Genomic DNA, 13559 nt, shown 5'->3' with positions numbered 1-13559 from the left:
TGACTTGAGAGTGTCTTACATTATTAAATTTCTACCTTCTGGTATTTGGGGGGAAGGAAAGATACAAGAATTGTTAGAGCAGTCCATGCAGCAAGATCCGCTAATCAGACACACAACCTGAAGAAAACCTAAAGATTATTGTGAAAATAAACCCACATGTCAAATCTAAGCTTAAAAAGTTGATACTAAAATTACAATTGCCTTAAATGGATCTTTTCTGTATTCATCACAGCAGTAATGCTGCAAATGCCAAATAGAAATTTATTTAGCTTGCCGGCAAACATTAATTATAATAGTCACCATGTCTTATTTCCATTAACATCAACAGAAACTTGCTGACTGAGCTTGAAAGGAGCTGTCCCTTAGACAGGAACAGATGACAATTTGTCAGATTAATTGCTGTTCTTTCTTACATCTTTCAGAGGTAATGACTGTAATTAGCTCTTCACTTCCTAGAGAAAACTGGTTTCACTGCAGTAATTGCATAAAATAGGTTTTTGTATTCTTAATATAAGTCCTCTGATGTTGGCAAATTAGAGTCAAGTCAGTTGAACTAAAGATTACATATGAAGTTCTATATAAAAGATGAACTTCCTTTCTGATCAGTGACTGACTGAAAAATGGGTTAAACTTTATAATACCAGCTGCATGCATAGGATTTAATCAAGCAGAACTTCCACTGCAACCATCAAATAACTTTTCCTAATCTTGCAAGAGAGAAAGAAACCATTTGAGACAATATACTCATTAAATTGTTATCCATTAAGACAGTATTTTCAAATTCCTTACTACTACTGTCTCACCAAATACAGAAAAAGAAAAAAAAAAATCTGTAAAGATTAAAAGTTATTGGGGAAAATTTAGTAATAATTGAGTGAAATGTAGCAGCCTATTATACATACAAATTAGGCTAGATATTTTTTTAATCATCTTTGAACCTACAAAACTATCAAAAGATAAAAAGTTAATATTGTTCCCACAGCCCCTGAAGCTGCCAAAGCACATTGCTATTAAAATCAGCTCAACATCATAAACCAGCCATACTTAATATAATCACCATCATATCTGAGCATGTAAAAAAAATCTCTGAAACGTTTATTCTCACAATCCCCTGACAAGTAAGAAAATAATTCTATTTGCTGGTGGTGAACTGAGACATAGAGAAGCCAAGGACTAGATCAGCAAAGAACTCTGAATTTAAATTTAACCTAATTTAAATTCTTTAATTTAAAGAACTATGTTGTATTGGCTTTGTGTGGCAAGGTTTTGGTAGCGGGGGGGGGGGGGGGGGGGGCGTGTTGCAGGGGTGGCTTCTGTAAGAAGCTGCTGGAAGCTTCCCCTGTGTTCGAGAGAGCCCATACCAGCCGGCTCTAAGATGGACCCGCCGCCAGCCAAGGCCGAGCCAATCAGCAATAGTGGTAACGCCTCTGTGATAACATTTTTAAGAAGGAAAAAAGGTGGGACAGACGGAAAACGGCAGCCGGAGAGAGGAGTGAGAACATGTAAGAGAAACAACCCTGCGGACACCAAGGTCAGTGAAGAAGGAGGGGGAGGAGATGCTCCAGGCGCCAGAGCAGAGATTCCCCTGCAGCCCGTGGTGAAGACCATGGTGAGGCAGGCTGTCCCCCTGCAGTCCATGGAGGTCCATGGTGGAGCAGATATCCACCTGCAGCCCGTGGAGGACCCCACGCCAGAGCAGGTGGGTTCCCGAAGGAGGCTGTGACCCCATGGGAACCCCGCGCTGGAGCAGGCTCCTGGCAGGACCTGCAGATCTGTGGAGAGAGGAGCCCACGGAGCAGGTTTTCTGGCAGGACTTATGACCCCGTGGGGGAGCCATGCTGGAGCAGTCTGTGCCTGAAGGACTGCACACCGTGGAAAGCACCCATGCTGGAGCAGTTCGTGAAGAACTGCAGCCCGTGGGAAGGACCCACGTTGGAGAAGTTCGTGGAGGACTGTCTCCCGTGGGTGGGACCCCACGCTAGAGCAGGGGAAGAGTGTGATGAGTCCTCCCCCTGAGGAGGATGAAGCGGCAGAAAATAACGTGTGATGAACTGACCGTAAACCCCATCCCCGTCCCCCTGTGCCGCTGGGGGGTTGGTAGAGAATCCGGGAGTGAAGTTGTGCCCGGGAAGAAGGGAGGGGTGGAGGGAAGGTGTTCTGAGATTTGGTTTTATTTCTCATTACCCTACTCCAGTTGATTTGTAATAAATTGAGTTAATTTTCCCCAAACTGAGTCTGTTTTGCCCGTGACGGTAATTGGTGAGTGATCTCTCCTGTCCTTATCTCGACCCACAAGCTCTTTGTTATATTTTCTCTCCCCTGTCCAGCTGAGAAGGAGGGGGAGTGATAGAACGGCTTTGGTGGGCACCTGGCGTCCAGCCAGGGTTAACCGATCCCATATGTAAATAGGAAAAGCCATGTCCAGAATTCCCCTACTCGTTCTAGAGTAGGCGAGAGTAGGTTTATAAGTTTTATTAAGTTTCACCGTAAGTACCCTGTATCACAGATGCCAGATTCGCAGCTTCATGTAATTAGAGAGGAATAGAATAGGTACTTACTTCATTGAGAAAAAACACATAGCACTGCAACAGGCTTCCACTGTTTTGCATTAAAGGTAAGTAAAGAAACAGATCCTAAGCAAGTGAACTGACTTGACAAACTTGTTTATTGGACCCTCTTATTGGACTTTATTGGACTCTCTTTTAAATTAGGTGCAAAGCACCTAATTTCTGTTCACTTCCTAAACTGCATTCAAATCCAAAACTAAAACCCTCAAATCTTCACGGGTAACTCTGGCTTCAACCAGTGACCTCCAGCACTACTTCTGTTTCTGTCAAGGTTCTGTAAGTCCCTTGACCATATCTACTAATAAGATATTCATGACCCTTACGGACAGCCCAAGAAAGGTTTTTAGCACTGAACAGATCCAAGTATCCTGAATTATGTTACAATAGGCAAGACAGTATATGAATGCAAGTTATATGTGGTTAAAGCACTTACTGCAGTAGGTGCAGAGGTACTGGTACACGCTTTCATATTCTGTTTGAAACAGCCACGATGCGCAAATACCTACTGAAACCAAGATTCTGATCCAAAGACTCCCTCTTTCCAAAAAAGTGTACCCCTGTATCTAAGTCACTCATACTTAGTTCATTCTGGTTCAGTGAAACAGCCTCAACAAGACAAACTGGGAGAAACACGCTTTTGGGATGTCTTGTTTGCAGGAAATTCAACTTTGGAGCACTACCGATGAGGAAAAAACCCAACTTGTTATGAATGATCTGAACTTTTCACACAGAAGGAAAGATGGCAACTTTCCCTTGAGGTCTTGCACCAATGTGGCATCTGTAAACTTTTATAATTATTCTGAACAGACAACCTGTGTTATTTATGTCACAACATTACAGGACTAAAAGAAACTGCAGGTAAAGTCAGGTAGATACTGTTCACACAATCAGTATGCTACAGGCATAGCGTTGCCACACAGCAAGCACTGATCTTTCTTATCTACATGAACAATTTTGCCACATACAAGTACTGAGAAACAAATGAAGGCTTACCATTCCCACACCACAAACAGTTCCATCCGCCAAAGGCATGTGCTGAGTACGACAACCCTTGTGAACACCTTCCGTGCTTGTACACCATAAGCGTTTGCATTGTTTCTAAAAAGAAAACAATATGACTTTTGTTGTACCAGTAACACCATTTTAGACTTTAGTTGGGATATTTGTATTTTTTTCTCATACTATGTGGGCTTAGTGTTTGCTATTAGTACTACCATTTTTCACAGATAAAACCCCACAGAAACAAAATGGATTTTGCTTAAGGCCAGGCAGGAATGTGGAACGCTTGAAACTGATCGCATTAGAAGTAATAGATAACTTCATTTTATAATTCAGTAGAAAATTTAATAAAAAAGTATGTAAGAGGTTACGGTTGATACTATGCAGCACAGTTTGCGTATAATCCCCAGAAAGAGACTTTAATTGGAATTCTTAAAAATACACTGACTAGAAAATCAAGAAGAAAGCCTCCTTTTCAAATTAAGACTCTTAATGGACAAATAACCTTTATGGATTACAAAATTTTCAAAGCAGTCTTCAATAACACCATCTTCAGTTTTTTGAATCCCCCTTTACTTTTCTATAATATTCCCATAAAGCCTGACTCCTCCTAAACAACATTTTACCTCACCAAAAGCTCCACTAAATTCAGTCTGAATCTGATCTTAAATTCTCTCCTTTAAACAGCTCCAACAAGCCATGCAATACTAGTAGAGGTATTTGACAAGTTGGTCGAAAATCTAATTCTACATGACATTCTGACAGTAATGAATGAAGTCATAATGTTGCATTTGTATTTATTTTATATTGCACCGGCCACATTAAGTTTTCAAAATACAGCTTAAGTTTCGATACTAATCTACTCAAGTTTTCTTTCCAGATCCCAATTTTGCTTTAAAGAAATTTTTGGTTAAGTATACAAAATGTACACGCTAACAGGCATGAAAATATTTTTTGACTCTTTGACAAAGTAGAGGGAATCTACGCATTGCACCAAACATTTAAAACAAATATTTGAATTAATATATATACTTTCAATTTATAAATTTTTAAAAAGCACTAAAAGAAGCAGATAAGAAAGACCTGTTAATGTAAGATAGGAGCTATAATGTGAAAACATTTGTAGAAAGCACTGAAATAATTATCTTTCAGTAGTTGCAGGAAGCCTTAATTTATGCAGCTTTAGATCTTTTAAAGGAATTATGATCACATTCACAGATGTGCAGATCAAAATGAATGCATCCTACTTTTTAATACTATATATTTCTACTATATGGAGCTGTAATGTTCTCCACTGAACTCTTCCCCCTTCAACAGAATAGAACGTGAACTTTGACACATTTCAGGATAAAATTCTTACATAACCAGAAGTGCTGGGATTTCATTTCTAAACCTACCTTTCAGTAATTTTTTAGTATAGATTGAGCATGACTTTGTGTTATTCACTCACCAGATACGGGCACACTTGTGACCCAAGACCAAACATAAGTTCACACTGCTTATTGACATCATACATTGACCCAGGCAGCTGAGAGGTAAGATCATATATTCTTCCACTAGGTTTGTCTAGGAGGCATTCACCATAACCAGTACTGTTGTAAAAACAGGAACAAAATGTGAATAAATCACTCTTCATTCACTGGGAGCCTACTCACACAACACTTACGTATGCGCATCTCAGTGGAGTTATGGGTTTGCATGCCTACCTACCTATATAATGACTTTAATTAAAGCCAATAAAATACACCAGGTCACTTTATTTTCCTTTATTGGATTGTGCATTAGATCCACCACATAAAGCTTAAGTTCTTTTGGTTTTTTGTCTGTCATTTCGCTTTTTCATTCTTACAGGAAAAAAGATGGTACTGCCTAAATTATACCTACCACTTATTCTTTTAAATAAAAACTTCCAAAAATAAAGTGTGCCTATTCTGACCCACTAAAATCATACTAAAGCCATTTTCAATAACCAATGACACTATATTAAAACAAGTAAATAAATCTTCTTAGCTTTACATGTTGAGTGCAACTTTAACAAAGTCATGAATCATCCAAAGAGTTAAATACATGTATTTTTCTGGAGGACTGAGGCCCGACAAGTCAGTGGTTAAACCTTAAGAACAACATAAAAATGGTATTTAAGCAATACCTTTAAAATACTTCTCAGAAAGACATGAAACTGGAAAAAAAAAAGAAAAATAAAAACATAGCATTATATTGATACTTACTCAAGAAATTCAGTGATATATTTTTGACTGCATTTTGACCAGGTCCATGGACTTGTATGGTAATTTAAAGTTGGAGCCATCACATGGTATTGATGTTTAATTCCAGCTTCTTTACATTTAAAACTGTCGTCATGAGGCACATTAAATCTAAAAAGCAAAACAGACAAACTCCAAAACAAATTCAGCAATAATTAATTAAGACTCTCTTTGTTGTAGCAGCAAATGCTCGAGCTTTGAGTTTGAAAATGCCTTAAAATTTAATGGGACTCACTTAATACGACTATCTGACATTATGGCAACAGGTATCTTAAAAATGCCTTATAAAATTCTTTCCTTATCCAAAACACTCCTAATTAGACAATGCTGGGCATAGGAAGAATTTTACAATTACATAGCTCTTTAGCCCACCTGAAAAATTCCAGTGTTTTGGGAGTATGCCACTTTGAATGAACAACCCATCTCCTCAACTGAATATACAGGCCATCGCTAGACTGTCCGTAACACATTACCCCAATATTCACATCATAATTCTTACTATTCAGTAACAAAAACAAACTACAGAGCACATCAACATCATATTTATGCAACTAACACATCATCTTATTATTTTATATCTCAGTTTAAGTACCATGACAAATGGCATGTATCTAAATGAACCTCCAGGCACATGAAAATCAACAAGCTAGCTACTGAGCTCTGTAACGTTGGCGTTACCTACACTGTGGCATGCCTCATGGAGCTAGAGTATAGCACCTTTCTGCCATCACTGATGAGGTATGCTTCATAAAATAAAATGCTGTCATCTCCTCTTATTTTTCTGTGTAAAGTATTTCTCTTTGTGTAACTCTATTGTATTCTGAAAGGATCAAACACAAGGAAGAATATTTCTGCGTTACATTAACAATTGTCTTTTCTTAAAGGTAAATTCCTATCAGGGCTAGAATGCAGTTGGAGTTAACAGGACTATGTTGCACTTCTAAGGTACCTGTCCCAGTGTCCCAACCAGTTCATATGACAAAAGGACAGAATACAGAAGTATGGCCAGTATTTCCCATAATTCAGGATACCAACCAGGTTATAAAATTCACAATTTCTCTAACTCTAGGTGGCAGGCAGAGCTGGCTCACTGCAAGGGGCAAAAATTATGACTCTTCTAAAGGACATAGCAGACTGCGCCCTCTTAGAAGTGTAGAGCCCATCACTGGAAACTGGTCATGTTCAAAAGCAAACTTAAAAAAATTTACCTGCTGAGAAATAGGTACTTACACATGTCCAAGCTCATGCGCTATAGTAAAAGCAGCACTCAATCCATTTTCTTCACTTATAGAACAGCTGCGTAGTGGGTCACACATTGTACCTAGCTCTGCTAAACCTGCAAAATTGAATCCTTATATAAAAGCTTAACAGAATGAATTTTCATGTAGAAGGAGTGACTCTCTAAACAAACACCATGGCACCCGAGCTGAAAGTCATGCCTCAACTATAAAGCAAATTTACACAAAACAACCAACCACAAAGTACGTGCCAGGGCAGAACAGCATTGAGAAGTTGATTTTTTTTGTCTGTGTGACTTAAATTTTGCATCTATTTTCTGATTTATTCCTAATTGATTTTTCTCCCTACAGTGAAATTCTCAAATACTTTCTGTTATAAAATCATACGGATTAAAAAAGAATAACTCACCAAGAGTATCACACTTCTCTCTAGCTCTGCAGATATCTTCCCTTGAAGGAAAAGATTTATTTAAAATTATTACAGCAAATAAAAGAAGATTTTTAAAGTATTCCACTGTTGCTATATTAATTACAGCAATTGTAAATCTGATTCTCAATTGTTTATCTTACAGTCCATTCAAACAATTTGCATTCTAGTGAAAGAAGTAATTTAAATTCACCAGACTAAGGTCACAGCATTGCTTTCTATCTAGCTTACAAAGAATGAAAATTCAGATACTTTGTTATTTCTCTACAATGCAGAAGGTAGATCAAGCATGAAATGCTGCTGAAAAACATGCAGATTGCAGTATACTTGAAACTACCTTATGTAGTGGACCATCTGCCAAAATAACAACGTAAAATTCAGGACAAATATCAAACAGTTTGAAGTGCTGGAGTGTGCCCAACTTGAACACTGGGGGGGGAAAATAATGAAAGAGAACAGCGAAAGAGAGAATATATTTCAGCGAATGAACATCACAACCTTCACTGAGGCAATTGGTGTACAGGAAGAATATATACTAATATGTAAATGTTTTCCATTTGTAATTTGAACTACCAAAAGCTTACATCTGGGCTATCAGGAGCTGACTGTCACTGCATCCTTCAGCTGATTCCAGTATGTACAGCACTCCACCCCTTTCATATATATGTACAATGGCTGAAGACTTCATTTCCTTGTAACAATTTCAGGTCTAAGTAATTTCCATCATCTTTAATGAAGGTTCATCAGATGGTTAGCTACCAACATAGCACTCTCAGAATAATTGCTCACATATTGATAATCAGTGCTTTGGAAAGTGCAAGATAGTCTTGATTCACTTCAATTATGAAAAATATCAGTGGAATGGTGAAAAAATGATGTTGTAAAAAAAGAAACTGAAGCATTTGTCTCACCTAGCTGAGTAATTATGGCTATTTCAGATACTGTACCTAGTGATAAGAACAGCAGTATCATGATGAGAAGGGTGAGCATCATCCAAAGTGTTTTGTGCTTGCTGCCATAAGCAAAAATTACGAAGCGTGGTAGCTGCATTAAAAGTGATAGCTGGTCCTTCCTAAGCAAGAAATGGCCAAAAAATAAAACAAATAAGGGTTTTAATATTCATGCACTTGCAGTTATTACTTTGTCATCTGTGCCCCTAATCTGCAAAACAATGACTGTGCATGGAAAGGAAGTCATCAGGAATCCACATAAGAGTTCACTCACACAGATTTGTTTGTAGGATCAGATCTTAATTTAGTGACAAGTTGTCAGTCATGAGAACCCATATTTTAATCGATGTATGTAAACATGTACCATGTGTTAAATATTTTTTAAAAAGTGACATTTTTGATAAATAAAAAATTGTATTTGAAAAGTGTGTACTTCTTACAATCTTGAAGTATTACAGCTGTTAGGGCTGAAGACCCTCCATCAAAACCCTCTATAAAAGCTGTCATTTCCCTGTCATGTTTCTATGCATATAACCACACTGTAAGTAGTTATGCCATAAGCTTTCATATAGTATCTGATTTATGTTCATTTAGGTCAACAGGAGGTACTAATAGAGAGATGGGGAAATAGAGGCATTAAATACAGGCTCTGCAGTTAACCTCACATTTGACATTTACTCTCCTAGTTTAAAACAAAATTTTATAGTTAAAGAAAATATTTTGTATTTAAAACTAAAAAATTTTAAACTTTGGAATTACAATGCAAATTGATGTATTTTGTTTCTTCTATTAGAAAGAAATCTTTTTAATATTTATTTTTCCTACCTGTTCATTGTGAATTATAATTAATTTTACAATAACTATATTTATAAGATTTCCAATACTTGAATCTTCATAGATTGCTGCAACCTAAAGAGAAAAAAGTCAGACGATTAGAATATTAAACTCATCTTTTTGTCATGCAAACAAGTTATCAAAGAAAACCAAGTTACTACACAACAGATGTCTCATGCATCTGTCTGTACCTTTCTACCTAAGGATATCGTGACAAACCCAAAATAGTTGCCCAGTTTTTAATACCTAAATAGCTATAATTTTATATTCATTTCCAAACATTAGACACTATGTTGAAATGCTAGGGTAAAAAGTATACTTATTATACACTGTAAAACCTGTAGTTTATTGATAAAGTATCAAATAAAGAACAAAAGTAATGTTACTGCAACTATCATAGACATAAGCTGGTTTATGCAGATGACTTGTAGAATCAATACCTACAATATTACAGGATTTTAGAAAGCAGCTTTGAACCAATAATTTTTTGCCCTTGCTTTTAACGGAAGCTGGACCAAGTTGTAAACCTGTATTGAAAATACACGACACATACAAAGGTTTCTTTCCTCATTCATAAAATTCTATTTACATACCCAACAGGCATTTTTATATATAATATTGCAGCCAGATAATAAAAATCATGAGTCAATTCCATACAAAGTGAACCACTTTGAAAGTTATTCTTCATAAAAGCAGGAAAAAAGTTTATTCATCCTCAATAACAGCTTCAGACATCCCATCTATATGGATTCTACAATTTGGCTTGAAGCAGTTGTTGAATGACAGCCTTATCTAGACAAGAGTTGCCACCAAACACAGAAGTACTGGCTTTCCTTCCTCCTGGCTTGTGCTAAGGCTGCAAGGCTACAAAAGTAACAGGATCAAGAAACTGATCCAGCTGCAAAACAATTTTTTTTTCTTCTTTTTTTTTTTTATCATGTGATATTGATCAACATGATCTCATTCCTGGTGCAGCCCCTCTGACACAGGTGCTGGCAGAGGGAAAGGTGCAGAAGAACAGACTTCTTTCAAAAGTAGCCTACACCTGAACTGGCTCAAACTGCTCGTGAAACCACAGCCTAGCTGTGTATGAATCATATGTACCTGAGACCAAGTAATTCTGCTAAAAGTTGGAACTGACAGAGCACTGGCTCCCAACTCATACCCTCCCTTCCTCTAAACAGGAGAGAGCACAATGCACAGCATTGTCCTTCATTCTTCTGTTGATACACAAGGGGGAAATAAGAGGATTCGATAAGGGCAGGGAAGGAGGCTGAGTTTTGGAATCCATGTGGAGAACACATTTCAGAGCAGCACAGCTATTGTCTGCTTCTTTCCATATGGACTTCATTCTTGGTTACTGAGCAGCAAGTGTCCAAATATTCTGAGGTGGGAATAAGGAGCATCTCTCAAGCACTCACTGAAGAGTTCAATTAGGCAGAGACAAACTCAGAACACCTTTATCAAAGAAAAAGTGCCTGTAAAGGCTCAAGTACTATTTAGGCAGAAGGGGTTATGTGAATTTGAATGGAATAAACTACCACTTTGCTACTATCAAAATTACTTTTAAACTACCACAAACTATAAAGCTCACAATGTGTTCTTATAGTTTGAGAACCTAGAAAGAATATTTCTAGGTATTTATCCTCACCGTGAAATATCACAAACAGTAAAGGTATGTACCTTAATGAAATGTCATCTCAGAATAATATAACACAATTATCTCATTCATCTCAGCTCATGTAATTAACAGTAAGCAAGCTGTCCAAATTCCTTCAACAGTCAGTGGAGAAGGAGAAAGGATGAACTGTTGTGTAGACATGCCTACCTGGAGATACATATTTAGATATGTATATTTTCATACAAGACAGTAAGATAAGATATTTCATTTCTTCATCCCTTTACTATGGAGGGAGATGAAATGTCTAATTTTTAGATGTATGAGTCTAGGGGAGATTAATTCCAGCCCAACTATTTCAAGTTTTATTTCTCTTTAGCACAGAAGAAACAGAAGATGGGTTCATATGGCATTCCAAAATCATGTTGGAGAGGAATCTGAAATGAGATCTGCAAGGCTCTTCAGCTTATAATTTGAAGAAGCTTGCCCCGAGGACTGACTCTCCTACTACTTAAGCTGATATGCTGATATAAGAGCCACTTACAACAGAGAATTTGTTACAGCATAAACCTATACAAGAAGATCATATGCATACAGCATTAACAGAAAAATCTTTTATGGAACAGTAACAAAGCCAGACTGTTTCATGTCTAGATTATAATGTTGAAACAGGCACTGCTATAGAAATACAGTAAACAGAATCCTAGAATGATTTGGGCTGGAAGGCACCCTTAGAGATCATCTAGTTCCAACCCCCCTGCCATAGGCAGGGACATCTTTCACTAGATCAGGTTGCTCAAAGCCCCATCCAACCTGACCTTCAACTCTTCCAAGGATAGGGCACATCCTCAACTTCTCTGCGCAACCTGTTCCAGTGTATCACCCACCCTCATCATAAAAAATTTCTTCCTTGTATCCAATCTAAACCTGCCCTCTTCTAGTTTAAAACTGTTACCCCTTCTCCGATCAACTACAGGCCTTAGTAAAAAGTCTCTCTCAATCTTATGAGTCCTGCAATAAGGTCTCCCTGGAGCCTTCTCTTCTCCAGGCTGAACAACCCCAACTCTCTCAGCCTTTCCTCATGGGAGAGGTATTCCAGCCCTCTGATCATTTTTGTGGCCCTCCTCTGGTCCTGCTCCAACAGGTCCATGTATTTATTTACTGGGGGCCCCAAGAGCTGGATGCAGTACTCCAGGTGGGGCCTCATGAAAGTGGAATAGAAGGGGAGAGTCACCTCCCTCAACCTGCTAGCTATGCTTCTTTTTATGCAGCCCAGGATACCATTGGGCTTCTGGGTTGCAAATGCACATTATTGCCAGCTCATGTCCGGTTTTTCATCCACTGGTACCCCCAAGTTCTTTTCCGCAGGGCTGCTCTCAATCCATTCATCTCCCAGTCTGTATCAATATTGGGGATCGCCCCGACCCAGCTGCAAGGCCTTGCACTTGGCCCTGTTGATCTTTGTGATGTTCACATGGGCCCACTCCTCAAGACTGTCAAGGTTGCCCTGGGTGGCATCCCTTCCCTCAAGTGAATCCACTGCACCACTCAGCTTGGTGTCATCTGCAAACTTGCTGAGGGTGCACTCGATCCCACTGTCATTGATGAAGATATTAAATAGTATTGGTCCCAATACAGACCCTTGAGGGACACCACTCGTTACTGGTTTCCACTTGGACATTGAGCCACTGACTCTTTGGACATGGCCATCCAGCCAATTCCTTATCCACCTAACAGTTTACCCATCAAACCCCTATCTCTCCAATTTAGTGGCCAGAATGTTGTGGGGGACCGTATCAAAGGCCTTACAGAAGTCCAGGTAGATGACATCTGTAGCTCTTCCCTTGTCCACTGATGCAGTCACTCCATCATAGCAGGCCACTAGATTAGTCAGAAATAACTCTTGATTAACTTGTAGATCTATCTTGTTAACGTCTTCTTTTGGAACAGAAAGCTCTAAAATTCAGGGAACAGCTGCATTTCACTGGCTGTCAAGTAAAAAGCATGCAGGTCTTCTGAGGTAGTGACACTTGACACAGTGGACAAAAACCAATACAGGATTTGTCCAGTTCTACAAGGGTATATGTCCAGTATACGAGAGTAAAATAGGCAAAGGGATTGAGAACTGGATGGGGGGGGTTAACTAGGTTCAGCTAACACCAAATAATACCACAAGTGTCTAAACTGCAACTATCAGTGCAACACTACCCCTCAGTTTCTTAAAGGCCTCCTGTACCAATATATGGGAAAGGAAGACTCATTTCTGATCCTGGGTTATTAGAATGATATGGGCAAGGAGTCCAAGCTGGAGCCTTCTTGGGATTAAAACTTAGCATTTCTTGTTCTTGTTTATGGCTATTACTGTAGTTGATGTATGTTCCCTCATGTACATAATAATAGGCCCTTGAAAAAAAAAAAACAAAAAACCCAAACTGTTACTGTTGTGCAAGTGCTGCCCGTTGAGGTTATCTGCTAACAAAATCTGAAAACATAGAGGAGGCAAAGAAGCCAACACAATACCCAGAGTCAGGTGTCCTCCTTCCTGCCTGTTGACACAACGCCCATTTAAAATATTTGAGCAAAAGTATTTCTTCAAAACCCAATGCAAGTTACTCATACCTCAGAGGAGATGCGTTAGACTGAGTAAGTATAAGAAGAGGGA

At 38.5% G+C, this 13559-nt stretch overlaps 1 protein-coding gene across 2 annotated transcripts in view; it reads right to left on the bottom strand.

Moving 5' to 3' along the window:
• Nucleotides 1-13559, bottom strand: part of ADAMTS20 (ADAM metallopeptidase with thrombospondin type 1 motif 20) — a 104871-nt gene that overhangs the window by 64389 nt on the left and 26923 nt on the right. For both annotated transcript variants that reach the window (XM_052790253.1, XM_052790254.1), the window contains exons 5-11: nucleotides 9271-9354; nucleotides 8443-8567; nucleotides 7478-7518; nucleotides 7061-7166; nucleotides 5795-5941; nucleotides 5017-5158; nucleotides 3561-3665 (exon numbers count right to left, since the gene is read on the bottom strand). In XM_052790253.1, the coding sequence (XP_052646213.1) occupies nucleotides 3561-3665; nucleotides 5017-5158; nucleotides 5795-5941; nucleotides 7061-7166; nucleotides 7478-7518; nucleotides 8443-8567; nucleotides 9271-9354 (750 nt within the window). The remainder of the gene's footprint in view (nucleotides 1-3560; nucleotides 3666-5016; nucleotides 5159-5794; nucleotides 5942-7060; nucleotides 7167-7477; nucleotides 7519-8442; nucleotides 8568-9270; nucleotides 9355-13559) is intronic.

The sequence above is a fragment of the Harpia harpyja genome, chromosome 6, assembly GCF_026419915.1.
Source record: "Harpia harpyja isolate bHarHar1 chromosome 6, bHarHar1 primary haplotype, whole genome shotgun sequence".
Lineage (NCBI taxonomy): Eukaryota > Metazoa > Chordata > Aves > Accipitriformes > Accipitridae > Harpia > Harpia harpyja.
This window is presented reverse-complemented; position numbering and strand designations above follow the sequence as displayed.